Source organism: Oryza brachyantha, chromosome 1, assembly GCF_000231095.2.
Source record: "Oryza brachyantha chromosome 1, ObraRS2, whole genome shotgun sequence".
In the NCBI taxonomy this organism is placed as follows: Eukaryota; Viridiplantae; Streptophyta; class Magnoliopsida; order Poales; family Poaceae; genus Oryza; species Oryza brachyantha.
The window spans coordinates 239,923-256,367 of NC_023163.2; the positions used below are offsets into that span (position 1 = coordinate 239,923).

The 16,445-nt window shown below is 44.8% G+C and overlaps 4 protein-coding genes across 4 annotated transcripts; 1 reads left to right on the top strand and 3 right to left on the bottom strand.

Annotated features, from left to right (window-relative positions):
* Positions 1–496: 496 nt before the first annotated feature.
* On the bottom strand, positions 497–4,033 carry LOC102706325 (uncharacterized sugar kinase slr0537). The gene is made up of 7 exons (XM_006643582.3): positions 3,784–4,033; positions 1,858–2,121; positions 1,709–1,780; positions 1,567–1,605; positions 1,329–1,436; positions 1,130–1,227; positions 497–1,033 (listed from the first exon to the last, which is right to left on the bottom strand). The coding sequence occupies exons 1-7, from the start codon at positions 3,952–3,954 to the stop codon at positions 664–666; spliced, it is 1,122 nt and encodes a 373-aa protein (XP_006643645.1). The 5' UTR covers positions 3,955–4,033; the 3' UTR covers positions 497–663.
* Positions 4,034–7,644: 3,611 nt separating this feature from the next.
* Positions 7,645–10,088, top strand: LOC102715074 (protein RER1A). Its single transcript, XM_006645366.2, has 3 exons — positions 7,645–8,177; positions 9,348–9,528; positions 9,833–10,088. Exons 1-3 carry the CDS (start codon positions 7,822–7,824, stop codon positions 9,878–9,880), a joined length of 585 nt encoding a protein of 194 aa, XP_006645429.2. The 5' UTR covers positions 7,645–7,821; the 3' UTR covers positions 9,881–10,088.
* Positions 10,089–10,576: 488 nt separating this feature from the next.
* On the bottom strand, positions 10,577–11,800 carry LOC102706602 (isoflavone reductase homolog IRL-like). Its single transcript, XM_006643583.3, has 2 exons — positions 10,979–11,800; positions 10,577–10,876 (listed from the first exon to the last, which is right to left on the bottom strand). Exons 1-2 carry the CDS (start codon positions 11,793–11,795, stop codon positions 10,713–10,715), a joined length of 981 nt encoding a protein of 326 aa, XP_006643646.3. The 5' UTR covers positions 11,796–11,800; the 3' UTR covers positions 10,577–10,712.
* A 2,202-nt stretch (positions 11,801–14,002) lies between these two features.
* LOC102706883 (isoflavone reductase homolog IRL-like) lies at positions 14,003–15,440 on the bottom strand. The gene is made up of 2 exons (XM_006643584.3): positions 14,580–15,440; positions 14,003–14,451 (listed from the first exon to the last, which is right to left on the bottom strand). Exons 1-2 carry the CDS (start codon positions 15,343–15,345, stop codon positions 14,288–14,290), a joined length of 930 nt encoding a protein of 309 aa, XP_006643647.1. The 5' UTR covers positions 15,346–15,440; the 3' UTR covers positions 14,003–14,287.
* Positions 15,441–16,445: the final 1,005 nt, after the last annotated feature.

Genomic DNA, 16,445 nt, shown 5'->3' on the forward strand with positions numbered 1-16,445 from the left:
CCTTAAATTTAAATTTAAATTTAGAGTTGATTTTATGATTTTTATATCAAAGTTTATTTTTTAGTTTTAGTTTTTAGATCGCTATATATATAAAAAAAGTGGTATTCCCAATTGTTTATTCACATATATATATATATATATATATATATATATATATATATATATATATATATATATCTCGTTTAAACCAAACCATCACTCTTCACCATCACTCTTCATCATCATTCGGATCCAGATCAGCTGTAGTTGATACTGTGACACAGCTTATATGCCATCGTTCAAAACACTGTAGCACTACAGCATATTTTACTCTTGACAAAATTACTATAGCAACGTTTGTGGGCCGTTGATCATCAAAGTGGACGGTTAAAACTGTATGTAGTGTGCAGTAACCCGATCTCAATCCTCATCATTTATGTGATGAGTTCGCAAATATGCCGCGTCAATCACTCTATTATAGTATCATCATCATTCATACGAACGGAACAAATATGAGTTTTGTCCAGCAAATCGAATAATCAGCACGGCACTGCACCGCGTTGCAATGCAGGCTATATATATCAAAATCAATGGTTGCATCTTACAAATTAATAAATTAATTAAAATACGTACTGGTACTGGAGTAGTAGTAAGCAACAGCATGCAATGCAATGCAATCAAGCTTCAAGCTTGTTGAGAGAGAGGGCAGGGCAGCAGCAGGCCGGTAGCGTTCATCTGCTTGTACATCCACTGCCAGTTCTCCGGCCTGACCTCCCCTCCCAGGGCCCGCACCACCGACCCGCCGCTGCACGCCCCTACCTTGCAGCACTCCTCCAATGGCAGCCCCTTCACCAGCCCGTACAGGAACCCACTCGCGAACAGATCGCCCGCCCCCGTCGCGTCCACCGCCTTCCTCTCCCCGGTCGCTGCCACTTCCACCACCTGCTTCCCATGCTTCGCTATGCACCCCTTTGAAGCAAGCGTCACCACCGCCCATTTGCAGTACTTGCCTAGGAATCCAACTGCCTCCTTCGGATCAAATGCCACCTCTCCCCTGAAAGAAAGATACACACAACACACACCACCCTACGCATCAGATGCCCATCTCACATGAAAAACAGTAAGTTAAGGCAATGAGCTTAATTATCACCCTATAATCTCTCTAGCTTCATCCTCATTGGCGAAGCAAAGGTCAATGTTGCCTGTTTCCAAAAGGTCAATGAGTTGCCTCCTATAATCACGAACCATCTGCATAGTATTTCACAAGTAAAAAGGAAAAAAAAATAATCAGACTTGTGCCTGTACCAAAAACACCTTACGTTTAGCTAGCCAATGGGTTGCGCTCAGACCTCAAAACTAGCCAGATCTAATGACACCAAGAGACCTTCTTGTTTAGCAATCCTAATAGCTTCCTGGATCTGTTCCATGTTCTGACTTGCATATCGAACAACCAACCACTGCATTATATCATCATCACAAGACAACATTCCAGATCAAAACATCACAGGTAGAATAATCTTTGTGTGATGATAACATATACTGGAATGTATGTGCACAAAATATGGTGTAGCAGGAAAAGGATGCCACCTTGGAGCCTTTGAAGTCCTCCTTTGTGAACTCATTGGCCTGTCACACGAGTGGTGAATAACGACCGTATCATGTATTCTGTCTGTCTAAGACGGTAAAAGAGACAAGTGAAGATGAATGACCGCATCAAGCAAGGGGTTACCTGGAGCTTGACTGCACTGGATAGACAAGGGCGCATGGTGCGATTGCCACTTGCATCGACCAAGCATGCGCACTATAACAGGTATTATTTTCAGCCTTATCCACTAAGCAGCAAAATAAGGGCGAAAGTAGATAGACATTTTAGACTACCTGCGCTGTGTGCCCCTTTTTTGTCCTTAATCTTGTGAGGTCTACTCCACTAAAGCTCATGTTGCTGACAAACAAATCTCCCTGGCTGTCATCTCCACAGGCTCCAATTATTCCAGTTGGTATCCCAAAACCTGCTGAGAGACCTCGAATTGTGTTGGCGACACTACCACCGGCTATAGTCCTTATTGGAGAAAGTTCATCACGGGAGGGGAGGATTTGGGCATTCACTTCTGCCAGAATATGATTCAACTCCTCAATACAGACCTGTGCATCACAAAATATAATGACGAGTGAAATTCACAATCAAACACAGCAATATTCCATGGCTCTAGTGTTTGCTACATTCTTGGCTCAGGCCTCCAAAGAAAAATAATGCATGATGTAGGCAATGGAAACAAAAATAAATCAAAGGGAAGGATCATCATTCTTCAACCTCCTAACAGCTAAGAGCCTAAGATTAAGTGACATGGTATCAACCATCAACATCGGATCTTCATTTCCTTCTGATAACTTTTCTCAGAAACTGTTTTCAATAGCATAGAAATATTCCTGCACATGAGCCCATGTGCTTCCGTTTGCAGAAAACTACAACCTAAGCATGGGAATATAACATGCTGTTGCACTTATGCGAAAGCAACAGGGGCGTTCACAAGAATTAAGCATGATGAACTGTAGAATCTCCTACCGCGGCCCCACGATAAGAGATAACAGATAACTTGATAGCCGGTAGAGTGAAGGTTCCGGAAAGAGAAAAGAGAAGTACAGTGCAGTGTGTCACAACCAATTCCAGGTGTCGAATTCGAATTGGTTGTGCATAATTTAGAGATCATGCAAGTGCCAAATTGATGGTTTTATATAGTCAGAGTTGGAATCTAACGGTACCAAATTTACAACATTTTATTTTTTTAACAATCACCATGTTCTATGGAAGATACGAGGACTCAGCAAGCCACACCACAAAAGGTGCTGAGCGTCAGGGTCATAAAGTGATGGCGTTTACAAAGTACAAGCTTTTGTGTCTACTTTTTTTTTGTGGACCACATAGGTGACAAGGGCACAGCAACTGCTAAAAATCAGATAATGTGTTGAGCCGGCTACTTCATCTAAGGTTAGGAGTATCTTTGCAACGAAAAGTCAAGAAGCGCGTACTAAATCGTCAGCATAAACTGTTGCCAACTCTGAAAACGTTAAATCACGTTGCTGATAGACCAATCAGGGTGAGCAGCATAAGGCCACGTTTGACCAAATTCAGGAACTATGCAGTCAGAACAACACTTTCAGGCAAGACTGGTTCTTTCGATAGTATTAAGAGCGAAAGCCACACCTAAATTCAATGTAGCTGCAACTGGCCAACCAAAATACGGGCCACGTCAAATGTAGGAATATGTCTGTGTAAGTAGGTCCTAAAAGGTAGTACTAGTCTACTTGCTTTTAACATTTTGTTGTATGCAATAGATAAGTGGATAGTAGAGCAGCGCAGAGCAGTCTATATCAACCAGCCTCGGCTTTTCGTTTTTTATAAATCAAAATTTTTATTTTTATTTGATTTCAGATTTTTTTATTGTAGTTTATTTCTCAGTTTTTTTCTTTGATCGCTGGAACATGTATATAAAATTTTATTTATAAATTATTATTCATTTACAAATCCGCGTTTCAGTTTTTCCTTAAATAATGTTCCTGCGACACATCACATACAGATAAATGTTCATATAAATAATATTATTGTTGTCAAAAGAGTAGACAAGAGAAGAGAAAAGACAGGCCATTCCAGCAGTCATACATACATAATCAGAACAACATAACAGAGTAGTAGTAGCAGCAGCAAACAAGATAACCGAAAATCGCCTACTGATGATGACAGACAGAGGGACATCTGCAATTGGCGCATGAGCGAGAGGTGAATTTGAGGGGAGGGGAGGGGAGGACCTGCTGCGAGCCGCCGCGGTCGCCGGGTATGCGGTCGAGGAGGGACCAGTCGACGCGGGCGACGTGGTCGATGAGCGCCGACAGCTGCAGCCCCAGCACGGTGGGCGCCGCATCGGTCCTCCCGAGGGGAGAGGGAGAGGGACAGGCGCGGTGCTCTGCCTCGGCGCCCATATATCCGCCCGGCCGGCCGGCGGGAGGAGGAGGTGAACTCGGCGTCGCGTGCGCTGCGGCTGCGGCTGCGGCGGAGGAGGAAGGTCCAGCTCTCAAGGAAGGAAAGAAGGATCGCTTCCCTTTTTATAGGGACATATCTTCTTCGCTAACTGTTCCTTGCACCAATCTTGATGCACCCATCCAATCCCTTTTTTTTTCTCCTTTTAAAAAATATTTTTTATTTCTATAGATATCACTGTATATAAATGTATATTTAAACCATATGTAACTCTTAGCTTCTATTTTTATAAAGTTTAGATTTTATATACAACTCTTAAAATTCTATCTCTATCTCTATGGGGTTTTGATTTCATATATGCACCGTTATAATATGGACCCGATCTAACGGTTAAGATTATCTTAGAATTCATTGTCCGATCAAATCAATCCATAGGTTGAGATAGGTTTTTGGCTTTCACATCTTGTGTTAAATCTCCATGTATTCACATGGTGATTTTAGAAATTTACATGTTTCCTTCTTGTCAAAAATAATTGACATTTGAACCAATCCCAAGGTCTTCGATGAGCAACTTTGACAGTCATTTATATCAGAATATATTTATAAAACTGTAAGTTTATGAGGTTTTGAAATTTCTTTTGAAAACAATTCCACATAGTAGTTTTATGTTATCAAACAAAGTATTTTAAAAGTCATTGTTGTCATTTGTGACCCTCGCTCTTATAAACACCATCATTTGTGACCCTCAGATTAGCATGAGGCTGTCATAGACAAATGTAGCTAATCAACGAGTGTTAGAGATATGATCCGAATTATTATCTGTAATATATTTGAATTATATTACTAGTTTCCTACTATGTTTCTTAAGATTAGTTTCCTACTATGTTTCTTCTAACCGTTTCCTACATGGAGTAGGAGTAGGATTAGTTTCCTAATAGAATTCTACAATCTTTTTCCTATTAGGACTTTTTGATTTCCCCTTATATATATCCCTTGTAAGTTGTATGGGAAGGCTGTGACGGTCCGGTGTATTCCCCTGTTATTGTAATCATCACCTCATAGTGGATATTGCCGGTTGACGCCCATGGTTTTTTCTCGTAAGGATTTTCACGTTAAATCTGCTTCTCAGTTATACGTCTATTTCACTAACGACAAGTATTGTGTGTGTTGGCGACAAACACGAAGTTAAAAGAAAACAGACACTGCTCTATAGTTGGAGCGAGGCTGCAAGTTGACATCCACCCAACATTCCCATATTCTCATGATGTATGTTCATGGCTGCTCATCTCTCTCTCTCTCACGAGTCGAGTGGAGTGAAGTGCATCATTGTTTGGTATCTGAATAATGCATACCTACATTGCTACGCCTTTGTTTGTTTACTGAATTTTAGCGGCAGTGGTGGATTGAAATTATTGATGTTCTGTTTAGATTAGTGGCAGATAACGAGCCTGACGAAAGAAAGAAAGAGCTTTTTGTCTGGAGCTGAGCTGATGAATTTTTGCTAGGAAAGTGCAGCGAAAGTTAGCGGCGGAAATGGCAAGAAAAGCCGGATCTTTATAAAAGATAATGCTAGGCACTAGGGAAACTTTGATTGTCTGCTGAAATGAAATTTCAGGGGTGTTTAGATTCACAAAATTTGTAGAAGAAGTGTCACGTCAAATGTTTGACCGAATGTTGGAAGGGGTTTTCGGACACGAATAAAAAAATAAATTTCACGGCTAGCCTGGAAACCACGAGATGAATCTTTTGAGCTTAATTAATCCTTCATTAGCACATGTTGGTTACTGTAGCACTTATAACTAATTATGGACTAATTAGGCTCAAAAGATTCGTCTCAACATTTCTTCCGTAACTGTGTAATTAGTTTTTTAGTTCATCTATATTTAATACTTTATTTAGATGTCCAAAAATTTGATGTGATGTTTTTGGAAAAAAGAATTAGGAACTAAATAAGGCCCGTGCAAGTGGCAAGAATGTACTTACGTTCTACATTTCTACAGTGACAGTGTAGGGCAGAGTAAGGACATCTGATTTGTTGCTTGGCCATTGGCCATTTGGGCTGACATCTGCAACTACTACTCCTACTCCACTGGTCTGGGTTGGGAATTTCTGGGCATCTTCGGTTTAAGTTACTACGCTCTGCAATAGTTGTTAGATACATGTATCATCAATCACCACCAGACAGTTGATTCCTTCCTTGGGTTACCAAGGACTTGTTGTTACTCAAGTTAATTAGGCAGGATAACTATTACTCATGTTAATTGCTTTAGGCAGGCAGGAGTACTAGAAGTACATGGGTTTGAGGTTCTCAAAATAAAAAGAGAAAAAAAATACATCATGGATTGAAAGCACAGAGACAAAGGGGTTGTTTAGTTCCAAAAATATCATATCGAAACTTTAGACACCTAAATATAGTATTAAATATAGATAAAACGAAAAACTAATTGCACAGTTATGTGAGAAATCGTGAGACGAATCTTTTGAGCCTAATTAGTACGTGATTAGCCATAAGTGCTACAATAACTCACATGCGCTAATGACGGATTAATTAGGCTCAAAAGATTCGCCTCGCGTTTTCCACGTCAGCCTTTCATTCATGTCCGAAAACCCCTTCTAGTCAAACGTCTGATGTGATATATAAAATTTTTATTTCACCAGCTAAACATCCACTGTCATTGACAAGACAGGCAAGGGGGCAAATAGTAGATTTGAAGCGGATCGAGGAGGATGTGAGAAATTAAAGAGGAATCTAAGGAGGATCCATTCCAAGCGGGCAAAATCCAATCGCTTTGCGACACCAGCACACACGTACGACAACCACATGTGTAGTAGGAGTATACTGTATGATGATAGCACATGTCTGATTCATCAGCTATATCACTCTGATGTTTAATTTGACAACCTACCAGACCGGCCTATCTAGCTACAACCATTCCTACAAGAAACAACAACTACCACTCCGTAGTAGTACAGCATGTATATACTCAATCCATCCATCTGTATAAATGGAACTCTGAAATCTGCATACCTACCTACCTGCATTTCTTAACTCCGTAGAGACATGACAGAGGTTAACAGTTGAATAGTATGGGCAGTAGTTGAATACTACTAGTGTACAGTAGTAGTACGTCCATCTGCGATCTTGCTGGCTGCTCTGCTCTGGACCAAAACCGCTGAAAATACAGTACAGGAGCAAGAGAACAAAAAAGGAGATTACACGGAGTAGCGAGCAGTGACATGTGAGCGTGGACAGGACACCCATCTGAATACATACATATGTCATCACATGGACGCAGCCTGCAACATCAGCCACAAAACATGACAACAGATGAAGAAATCGCCGAGCCAACCAGCAATGCAATCAGGCTCAGGTGCTCACTCCAATCATGCAATGCAATGGAGGAGGCCTCCTCCACTTGCAAACCATGTACTACTCCTCTACTACTACTGGAATACTTTATTTAATTAAATATCATTTTATCTATAATAATAAATCTAGAAATACGTTAACACGTATTGTGAATCAACATTTCAAACAGACAAAAGGGAAAGAAAGAAAAAAAAATCGAAGTCTGAATCTGACCCTGCATCAAGGGGCAGCCCAGTTCAAGTGCGGCCACCAATGACGGCCATGTACTGTAAAGAAGAAGCCCAAGGAAGGAAGGCCCAATTCAAAGAAGAGAAGAGAAAAGAGAAGAGAAGAGAGGACGAGTCGCTCCGTCTTCTTCCTCCTCTTCTTCTCACAGGACACAAACCCAACCCGCATCGGAATCGGAATCGGAATCGGCATCGGCACCGGCAGCGGCAGCGAGGTCGTCGTCGCCCTCCTCCGCCCGCCCCCCAGCCCACTCCAGGAATCCGCAACGTCCATGGACGGCGCGGCTGACTCCGGCACGGCCGGCGCCGCGGCGGCGGCGGCCAAGTGGCGGACCGACGCCTCCAGGGCCTTCCAGTACTACCTCGACCGCTCCACCCCGCACGCCACCGGCCGCTGGCTCGCCACCCTCGCCGTCGCCGCCATCTACGCCCTCCGCGTCTACCTCGTCCAGGGCTTCTACATCGTCACCTACGGCCTCGGGATCTACCTCCTCAACCTCCTCATCGGCTTCCTCTCCCCCATGGTCGACCCCGAGGCCCAGGCCGCCGCCGACGGCCCCGCCCTCCCCACCCGCGGCTCCGATGAGTTCAAGCCCTTCATCAGGCGCCTCCCCGAGTTCAAGTTCTGGTTAGCCCCTGCCACGATTACCCAGATCCAGATTCAGATCAATCAATCATTCCCCTCTTCTTCTTCTTTTTTTCGCATCTACATCTTTACCTCCATATATGAGAGAAAAAAAAAGGTCCATCCATCATTCTAAGGTTTGTAATCGAATCGAATAATACCAAATTATCACGGTTAACATAGCGAGAGAAAACCAAGTAGCCTCAAATTTCACATATGCGCCTGCTACTCTTCTGGACCTAATAATACATCAATGCTCGTGGGGGCTGTTGCTACTATTAAGTCCATTTAGTTCCATGTTATGCTGCCATGCAGTTTGTTATGCTGTCCTTCTCAACAAACACTCTTATCACGCTACTCTAACCACTCTAGGTGATTGCTCCTTGGTACTATATTATATTTTGTTGTTTCTCTCTGCACGAAGCACAATTTTAGTGCCACGCTACACAATCCATCCTCATCTTAATCGATTTCCTGTGAATACAGCTATAGGTGTGAACTAATATGTTTTTGGAGGGTTAATGCAGCAAGTGTCCCTGCAGTTAAACTACCGGTGCCATGGGAAAAAAGGGAAATTTTCCTATTATATAAATCTGTATTCCACTGGATGTGCCCGCTTGCTACCAAACAGAGTCTTGGATCCTGTCACTACCTCCTAAACTACAGCTTAGCTGTCTTAACAAATCACTCATAACATGTTTCTTCTCGATTTGCCCCAGTCTCTCCTGTTTTAATTTAATGATGGAGCGTGGAACTGTTGACTTCCCTCATAGCATCATGGCACTAGCTAATGACAAAGTAATTATTATCCATGCATGTATGCCATTATATGACCTATGATTCAGATATGCCCCACATTCCATCCTAGACAAATTTAGATGCAGTGTAGAATACTGCATGCATTGTTGAAAATACATATTCAGCCTGAAATGTCCATATTGCTCATCGATCTGTGTTCGTATTCAGTGCAGCATACAACTAATGTATAACTATATCCGTAGCATTCCATATCATGTGATTTATATGCAGGGCAGCATGCTGCTTATATTTGTGTGCAGTCATTAGTACTTATTTCACGGTTTTCTGAGCTAATTCCTTTGTTTTATTAAAGCTGAACATCCATTTTGTGTTTTCAACCTGAGTGTCCGTAACATTCATTTGCTTGGTTTTCAGGTATGCAATTACAAAAGCTTTTCTTGTAGCTTTTGTGATGACTTTCTTCTCTGTATTTGATGTTCCTGTCTTCTGGCCAATACTTCTCTGCTATTGGGTGGTTCTTTTCGTCCTCACAATGAAGCGTCAGATCGTGCATATGATAAAATACAAATATGTTCCCTTCAACATTGGGAAACAGGTTAGTTTTACTCTTAGAAGTGTCAGCATATGCCATTTCTCTACATAGTCCTGTCATCTGATGAGCGTTGGTGCCATGGGAGTTACATGTTTATCACACACTGAAAATGTTGAAAGAAGTGGCATTTATATATTCATGCTTGGGCTCATTGTTGACATATTTTATTTGTGATATTGAACCCTTTTATTTTTGATCTTGAACAAATGCTTGTGCAGTTTGCATCATTGTATATGAGTACTAATTAAGCATATGAAGCTTCAGTTATTATTTTGTTCCTCACCATTTGCCCCAATTATGTTGCCAGAAATATGGCGGCAAGAAGAGCGCCGGCAGCCGTTCTTCGAAAGACTGATTGGCAGCCTACCCACCCTGGTAGGAAAGATGGAAGGAGCGACAAGATACAGCCGATGATATTTGATGTGCTACATACCAATTGTAATATTTCATTCATATCTAGAGCTAGAAGGATATTCACATGTATTTCAGACTCAGGTTCACGGTTTAAATTGATATCGTGGTAGAATGCTTTCTTGGATGGGTATATAGTGCGACTCTTTAAATTATGGCAACGGTTTTAGCTACTCTATACAAGGGGAGGGCAAATTCAAGATCGACTTGGCAGTGAGCTGCTTTGTTAATTGTCGGGAACAACAGGCATTTGACGATGTCCTGTGAGTTCAGTGGAGTGATTTTCGCTCATCTGAACTGCGTTTACGATGATGAAAGGTAGCTTTGTTCAGCCTCAGGCAAGCCATCTACAAATAATGTTCATCTGAAGCTAGTGGACATTATTTGCAGAGTTCAGCGAGTGATTTTCGTTGATTGCGGCCCTGTTAATTGGTACGGAAGTCACCAGTAAAGGCATCTGAACCCGAAAATGCTAATTAGCGCGCGTGTGCGTGGAGGGGCTGCACGCGAACAGGCCCGAAGGTATTTTTCTGTGCATAAAGTTTGTATTTTTTATTTTACGTATATAAAGTTTGTAAGTATAAATATATATATATATAATATTTCTATATATTAAGTTTATATCTATAATTTTTTGTGTATATATAATATTTGTATCTATTAGATCCATTCGCATTTAATTTAATTTCATTTGTACATTCGAAAGGAATGTATTAGAACATGCAGATACATATTATTATAATATGATGGATTATGATGGATCATGCAGTGAATTGTTAGAGGAATCTGTTGAGGTAGTCATGGACTGTGGTGTATTTGACGTCCGGGTACAGTTGGGTGGCCTCCACGTCGTCCATGGCATCCAAGGGATCGCACATCAACCCCTTGATGTACGCCGCGTGAGCGATCGACAGCAATATGTTCTTCGGGTACTCCAACTCTGCACACGCATACATGTACATCTATCTTTTAATACTATTCAATTCACGTACACTACTATATTATATATATATGTACCAAGTGGTAGCAATGGCGTACGTACCCTGGATTTGGTTGAGCACGGCGTCCTCTGGCACGTACACTCTCTCCAGCTTCTTCCCGGACTTGCTCTCCCACAGGGTCACCAGCTCGTCGTGCGACATGGTGTTCGCCGCCGGCCGAATGTGCAACGTCTTGTTCTCCGCCCGCGGGTCCACCGCCGCCCTCACCGTGAACGTGCCGATGTCCCCCTCCTCCACGAACACCACCTTGGTTGCGCCGTCGCCGAGGATCACCACCCGATCCACCGGGGCCGCCTTCGGCATGAACTGCCCGATCGACGGCAGCGCGAAGCCGGCGAAGTAGTTGCACGCCACGTACGTGTGCGGGATGCCCGCGGCCTCCACGGCGCGCCGAATGCCCACCTTGCTGCTGTAGATGGACCTGGCCGGCTCCACCGCGTCGCCGCTGCCGCGCCCCGGGTCGAGGCCGAACTCGGAGGGGATGAACCGCCGCACGTGCCCGCCGGCCTCCTTGATGGCGGCGATGAGGTTGGTCTGGCCGGGGACCTGCGGCGCGCGCACGGCGGAGATGACGACGTCGGCGTGGCGGACGGCGCGGAGCAGGCTGGCGTGGTCGTAGAGGTCGCCCTGGAGGAGCGTGACGCCGGCGTCGCGGAAGCTCTGGAGCAGCTGCGCCTTGGGCGGGTCGTCGGAGGGGGCGGTGTCCCTGACGAGGGCGGTGGTGGGGTGGCCGAGGCGCGCGCTGGCGGTGACGACGTGCCTGCCGATGTACCCCGTGCCGCCCACCACCAGGATCCTCTCCTTCTCGTTGGTCGTCGTGCCGGACGACGCCATTGTCTTGTGTTGTGTTGATGCCATTTTAATTTATTTAATATCCTATTCCTATCTATGTATTGCTAGCCGGTAGGTACAATACAGAGCTACCTCAATTGACAGACATCACAGCGACAGCGAGCGATGCTACCAGGCCTTTTCTGCTTACCAAACACCGAGAGATCACACATCTTTATCACTGTGCAAGTGACTACTTGCACTGCATCTCCTCCTTCGATTCCTAATAACATAACCTCTTTCATCGATTCATTTCTTGGAGGGAAAAAAAAGGAAGCAAATCCGAAAATTAACACCATGAGATGTCTCCGTCATCTCTACCGTACTAATCTCAACGCAACCGTTGGCAATGCAATTTTGTGCTGTTGTTTTTCTTCAGAGATAAAAAGTTACTAATAAGGGATAAAAGGAGACACGAATGATCACTCACATCTTTTTGATTCTGTTTATTTATAAGCCAAAATTTGATTTTACTTATAATTATAGTTTATTTGTTAACATTTGCTTTTATATTACTAAAAAAAACATATAAAAAAGTTTTATTTATAAATTTTATTGTTTAGAAATATTTGTTTTGATATTTTATTTAAGAAACGAAAAGATGACTCCTAAGACATTTAATCGATCAAGTTATGTGCTCAGTAGTGACCACGTAATGATTGACATCTTTTCAATTTCAAACTGTTACTAAACGGAGTATTTTTTTTCACCATGCACCACGTCCCCATTTCTTCGAACCACTCCGTCACGCTTGAAGTCACTCACTTTTTTCCCTCTTTTTGCTGACGACAGCTTTGTCACACGTCCGTATGGATCAGATCATCGGACCATACATCACCGTGGAGTGTTGTAAATGCTCTAAAAGTCACGTAGGCGCGGCATGGAAAGAGTGACTTTGTCAGGCCATGCACTATACAGGTTGTGTTCTAGTTAAAAAGCAAGTGGCACGTAGGATAAAGCCATTTTTTTCATAGTGCTAGTTGCTTTACGTGGTCCCACCAAAACTTACTTTTATCTTTTTTTCTCAGTCACCTCTCACCTCCCAGCTCTCTTCACTCTCACTCTCACCTCTCTTTCTCTCTCCCTCTCACCGACGACGAGCAGTAGGCGGCGGAGTGCTCACTGGCTCGACGCGCACGGCCGGCGGCTCGGCGTGCATTGTCGGTGGAGCTCGGTCCCGGTGGCGGGCGGCGGGTGGACATGTCGGCGCGCATGGTCGGCAGCGGTCGGCGTGGCCCGGATCTACGTCCTAGCGACCGGTGGCGCTCGTCGGGGCTCGGATCGACGGCGCGGCGGCTGGCGGCGCTCACGGCGGCACAGATCTACGGCGAGGCGGCTGGTGGAGCTCGCGGCGGCCCGAATCGACGGCAAGGCGGCTGGCGGCGCTCGCGGCTCAACGGATCGACGGCGCGGCGGCCGGCGGGACAGAGTGAGCTCGGCGACGGCGCGGCGGCCGGCGGCGCAGATCGAGCTCGGCGACGGTGGCTCCATTCCGGGCGACGGGAAAACAAGCTCGTGCGGCGGCAGTCGTCGCCGGTCAGGAGCTCATGGTTTGCGTCGCCGGCCACCTTTCATCTCTCTTGCTTCCCGGCCACATGCGGGCGACCGCCTCCCAACGCGGTGAGCGTCGTGCCTCCACCCTCGTTGGGGCCCAGCTCTGACGAGGCCGTCGCATCTTCTGCAGGGGACGCGCCTCCTCCTTGAGGCACGACCTTAGCCCAGCTAGAGGAGAATCTCCTACGTGGCGGGCTTGAGCCACCAGCCACATAGGAGGACTGTGCATGCTCTTAGTGTTTAGAGTATAGCCAGCCGTTGGCTCAGAAAGTTTATAGCTAACTTAATAGTTAATTCATGCAATGGTTATATATAAATATATACTGCACAATTAATATCTAGTTTTATCTGTTGAGAGATTTGCAAAAATGACGCTCCAAACATGTGTCTTGGAGTCCGTATTATAGGTGACTACAAACCTATAATTCGATGTTCTTCCCTCTCTTCTCTTGTTTTCTTAAAATATGTTTGTAGCTAGCTTATAGTCTGCTATTGTACATGCTTTTAGAGCGAGTTGTTGTGTTTATTTGGAGCCCTTCTTCTAGATGGGTGGCGTAAACTAAAACGTGGTAGCTAGATTGCAGTTGCAGCAATTGTTTGTTGGACTTGGACCGAGTGTTAGGATGCTGTCAGCTTCTTATGTGTACTACTCCAGAGAAAAATAAAAAGACAAATTGTAATGAATCTGAACATAGCAGGTAGAGCATGGTTTGGTATTGATTGAGACAAATTTAGACAAGCAGTACAAATGAAGGCACTCCCGGCCTCAACTGCTGAACTGAAGTGAACTCGAACAGAATGAGATCCATCATCCACGACAAATTAAACCAGCAGACTGACACTGACTGAAGATTGGAGGTTGGAACACGTACACCAATTAAGACTTGCTGTATTTTATTGGCACATGACATACAGACACAGACACAGAGATAGTAGCAAGTAAAGTGAAGTGAAGATGAGATTGTTCAGAGGAGCCTGGTGAGATAGTCGTCGACGGTGGTGTATTTGACGTCCGGGAACAGCTGGGTGGCCTCCACGGCGGACGCCGCATCCAACGGCGTCGTCGTCTCCCCTCTTATGTACCCCGCGTGCGCGATCGCGAGCACGATGTTCAGCGGGATTGGCGACTCTGCAGCATCCATCAATCAAATTTCTTTCCAGTGATTAATACGTGATGGAATTTTACTTGTATGTATGAGTTGCAACCAGAAAAACAAAACAAAATTATGGAGTTTGTAGCTAGGCAATGCATGATACCCTGGATTTGCTTGAGCACGGCGTCTTCTGGCACGTACACCCTCTCCAGCTTCTTGCCGGACTTGCTCTCCCACAGCGTGATCAGCTCCTCGTGCGACAACGCGTTCGCCGCCGGCCGGATGTGCAACGTCTTGTTCTCCGCCCGCGGCTCCACCGCCGCCCTCACCGCGAACGTGCCGATGTCCCCCTCCTCCACGAACACCACCTTGGTTGCGCCGTCCCCGAGGATCACCACTTTATCCACCGGGGGCGCCGGCGGCAGGCTCTGCCCGATGGTCGGCAGCGCGTAGCCGGCGAAGTAGTTGGACACCACGTACGTGTACGGGATGCCCGCGGCCTCCACGGCGCGCCGGATGGCGGCCTTCCCGGCGAAGATGGACCTGGCGGGCTCCACCGCGCCGGTTCTGTCGACGTCGAGGCCGAACTCGGAGGGGAGGAACCTCCGCACGTTGCCGCCGGCCTCCTTGATGGCGGCGATGAGCTTGGTCTGGTCGGCGATCTGCAGCGCGCCCAGCGTGGAGATGACGACGTCGGCGTCGCGGACGGCGCGGATCAGGCTGGCGTGGTCGTAGAGGTCGCCCTGGAGGAGCGTGGCGCCGGCGTCGCGGAAGCCCTGGAGCAGCTGCGCCTTGGCCGGGTCGGAGGGGGCGGTGTCCCTGACGAGGGCGGTGGTGGGGTGGCCGAGGCGCGCGCTGGCGGTGACGACGTGCCGGCCGATGTACCCCGTGCCGCCCACCACCAGGATCCTGCTCTTCTCCGACGCCATTGACTCTTTCTCCTGTGGAGCAGGGTAGGACACGAGTGAGTGGAGTGTGTGATTGCATCTGCCTTCATAGCCTTTTAAAACCAAAAGAGATACTACTATCAGATTCATTATTCATTTCTTTAACAAAAACACCTAGAATATTCGTACAACGTTAGACCAAACAAATGCTCCAATTTCGCCTCTTTATAACTTACTCCATTACCTTTTAAACATACGTTTATATATTTATTTTAAAAAAATTGCAAAAATACAAATTAGTTTTGAAGCTCTTTTATAATAAAATACATCACCAACAAAATAAATAATATTTATATAACTTTTAAATAAAATAAATAATCAAATATAAGCATAAAAGTCAAGGATGTTAAATACTATAAATAGAGCCAATACTACTACCGTTAGTTCTTATGTTAATCGATGGCCACCCACCGGGTCATGACGGCATTGCTCTTGTATGCACGGGGTGGATTCAGCGCACCTGGACGCGATTCCCTCCTGCAGTCCAGACGACGAATTTGTCTTAGGTTTCCAGCCCGGTTGGATCTACCAACCAAATGTCAGTCAGGAATCAGCGTCAATCATTTTCCACTTACCGAACACCAAACATATCACACCTACTATGGTGAAGTGACATACAAGAATAAACCAACCTAGTACTACTAGATTAGATATGATATGAATCTAGACATATTTGTTGTTTTTACAATATACTACATCATATTCAGTAAAATTTATTTATTTTAGATAAGGTATTCCAGTGCACTTCACCATAACTCTTTCATGGTTTCATCTGGGGAATAAAACCACAATTAACACCATGAAACATGGATTGCTTCATTTTTACAAATATCAAATACAGAGGGAACAAGGTAATGATGATTGCCTGGATTGAAACAAAAGCAACATAGGGCTAACTGTTAAGCTATATGATCTTTATGAAATTATGGACCCAAAAATGAAAAAGGAAGTGCCGGTTCATGTTTTTCAATAGCATTTTTGTAGTTTATCTAAATTTGATCATTTATATTACCATTTAGATAGTCATCTAAAAAAAATTCTCTCTATATTAATTATCACTCCAATAGAACATCCGTATTAAA

Bases quoted from the DNA above. Each gene is read 5' to 3' on its own strand.
- LOC102706325 (XM_006643582.3), bottom strand. From the start codon at position 3,954: ATGGGCGCCGAGGCAGAGCACCGCGCCTGTCCCTCTCCCTCTCCCCTC. The intron at 1,781-1,857 runs GTAGTCTAAAAT...TACCTGTTATAG, and splicing joins AAAAGGGGCACACAGCGCAG to TGCGCATGCTTGGTCGATGC. The intron at 1,228-1,328 runs GTCTGAGCGCAA...AATACTATGCAG, and splicing joins TAGATCTGGCTAGTTTTGAG to ATGGTTCGTGATTATAGGAG.
- LOC102715074 (XM_006645366.2), top strand. From the start codon at position 7,822: ATGGACGGCGCGGCTGACTCCGGCACGGCCGGCGCCGCGGCGGCGGCG. The intron at 8,178-9,347 runs GTTAGCCCCTGC...CTTGGTTTTCAG, and splicing joins CTCCCCGAGTTCAAGTTCTG to GTATGCAATTACAAAAGCTT. The intron at 9,529-9,832 runs GTTAGTTTTACT...TTATGTTGCCAG, and splicing joins CCTTCAACATTGGGAAACAG to AAATATGGCGGCAAGAAGAG.
- LOC102706602 (XM_006643583.3), bottom strand. From the start codon at position 11,795: ATGGCATCAACACAACACAAGACAATGGCGTCGTCCGGCACGACGACC. The intron at 10,877-10,978 runs GTACGTACGCCA...ATGCGTGTGCAG, and splicing joins CGTGCTCAACCAAATCCAGG to AGTTGGAGTACCCGAAGAAC.
- LOC102706883 (XM_006643584.3), bottom strand. From the start codon at position 15,345: ATGGCGTCGGAGAAGAGCAGGATCCTGGTGGTGGGCGGCACGGGGTAC. The intron at 14,452-14,579 runs GTATCATGCATT...TGGATGCTGCAG, and splicing joins CGTGCTCAAGCAAATCCAGG to AGTCGCCAATCCCGCTGAAC.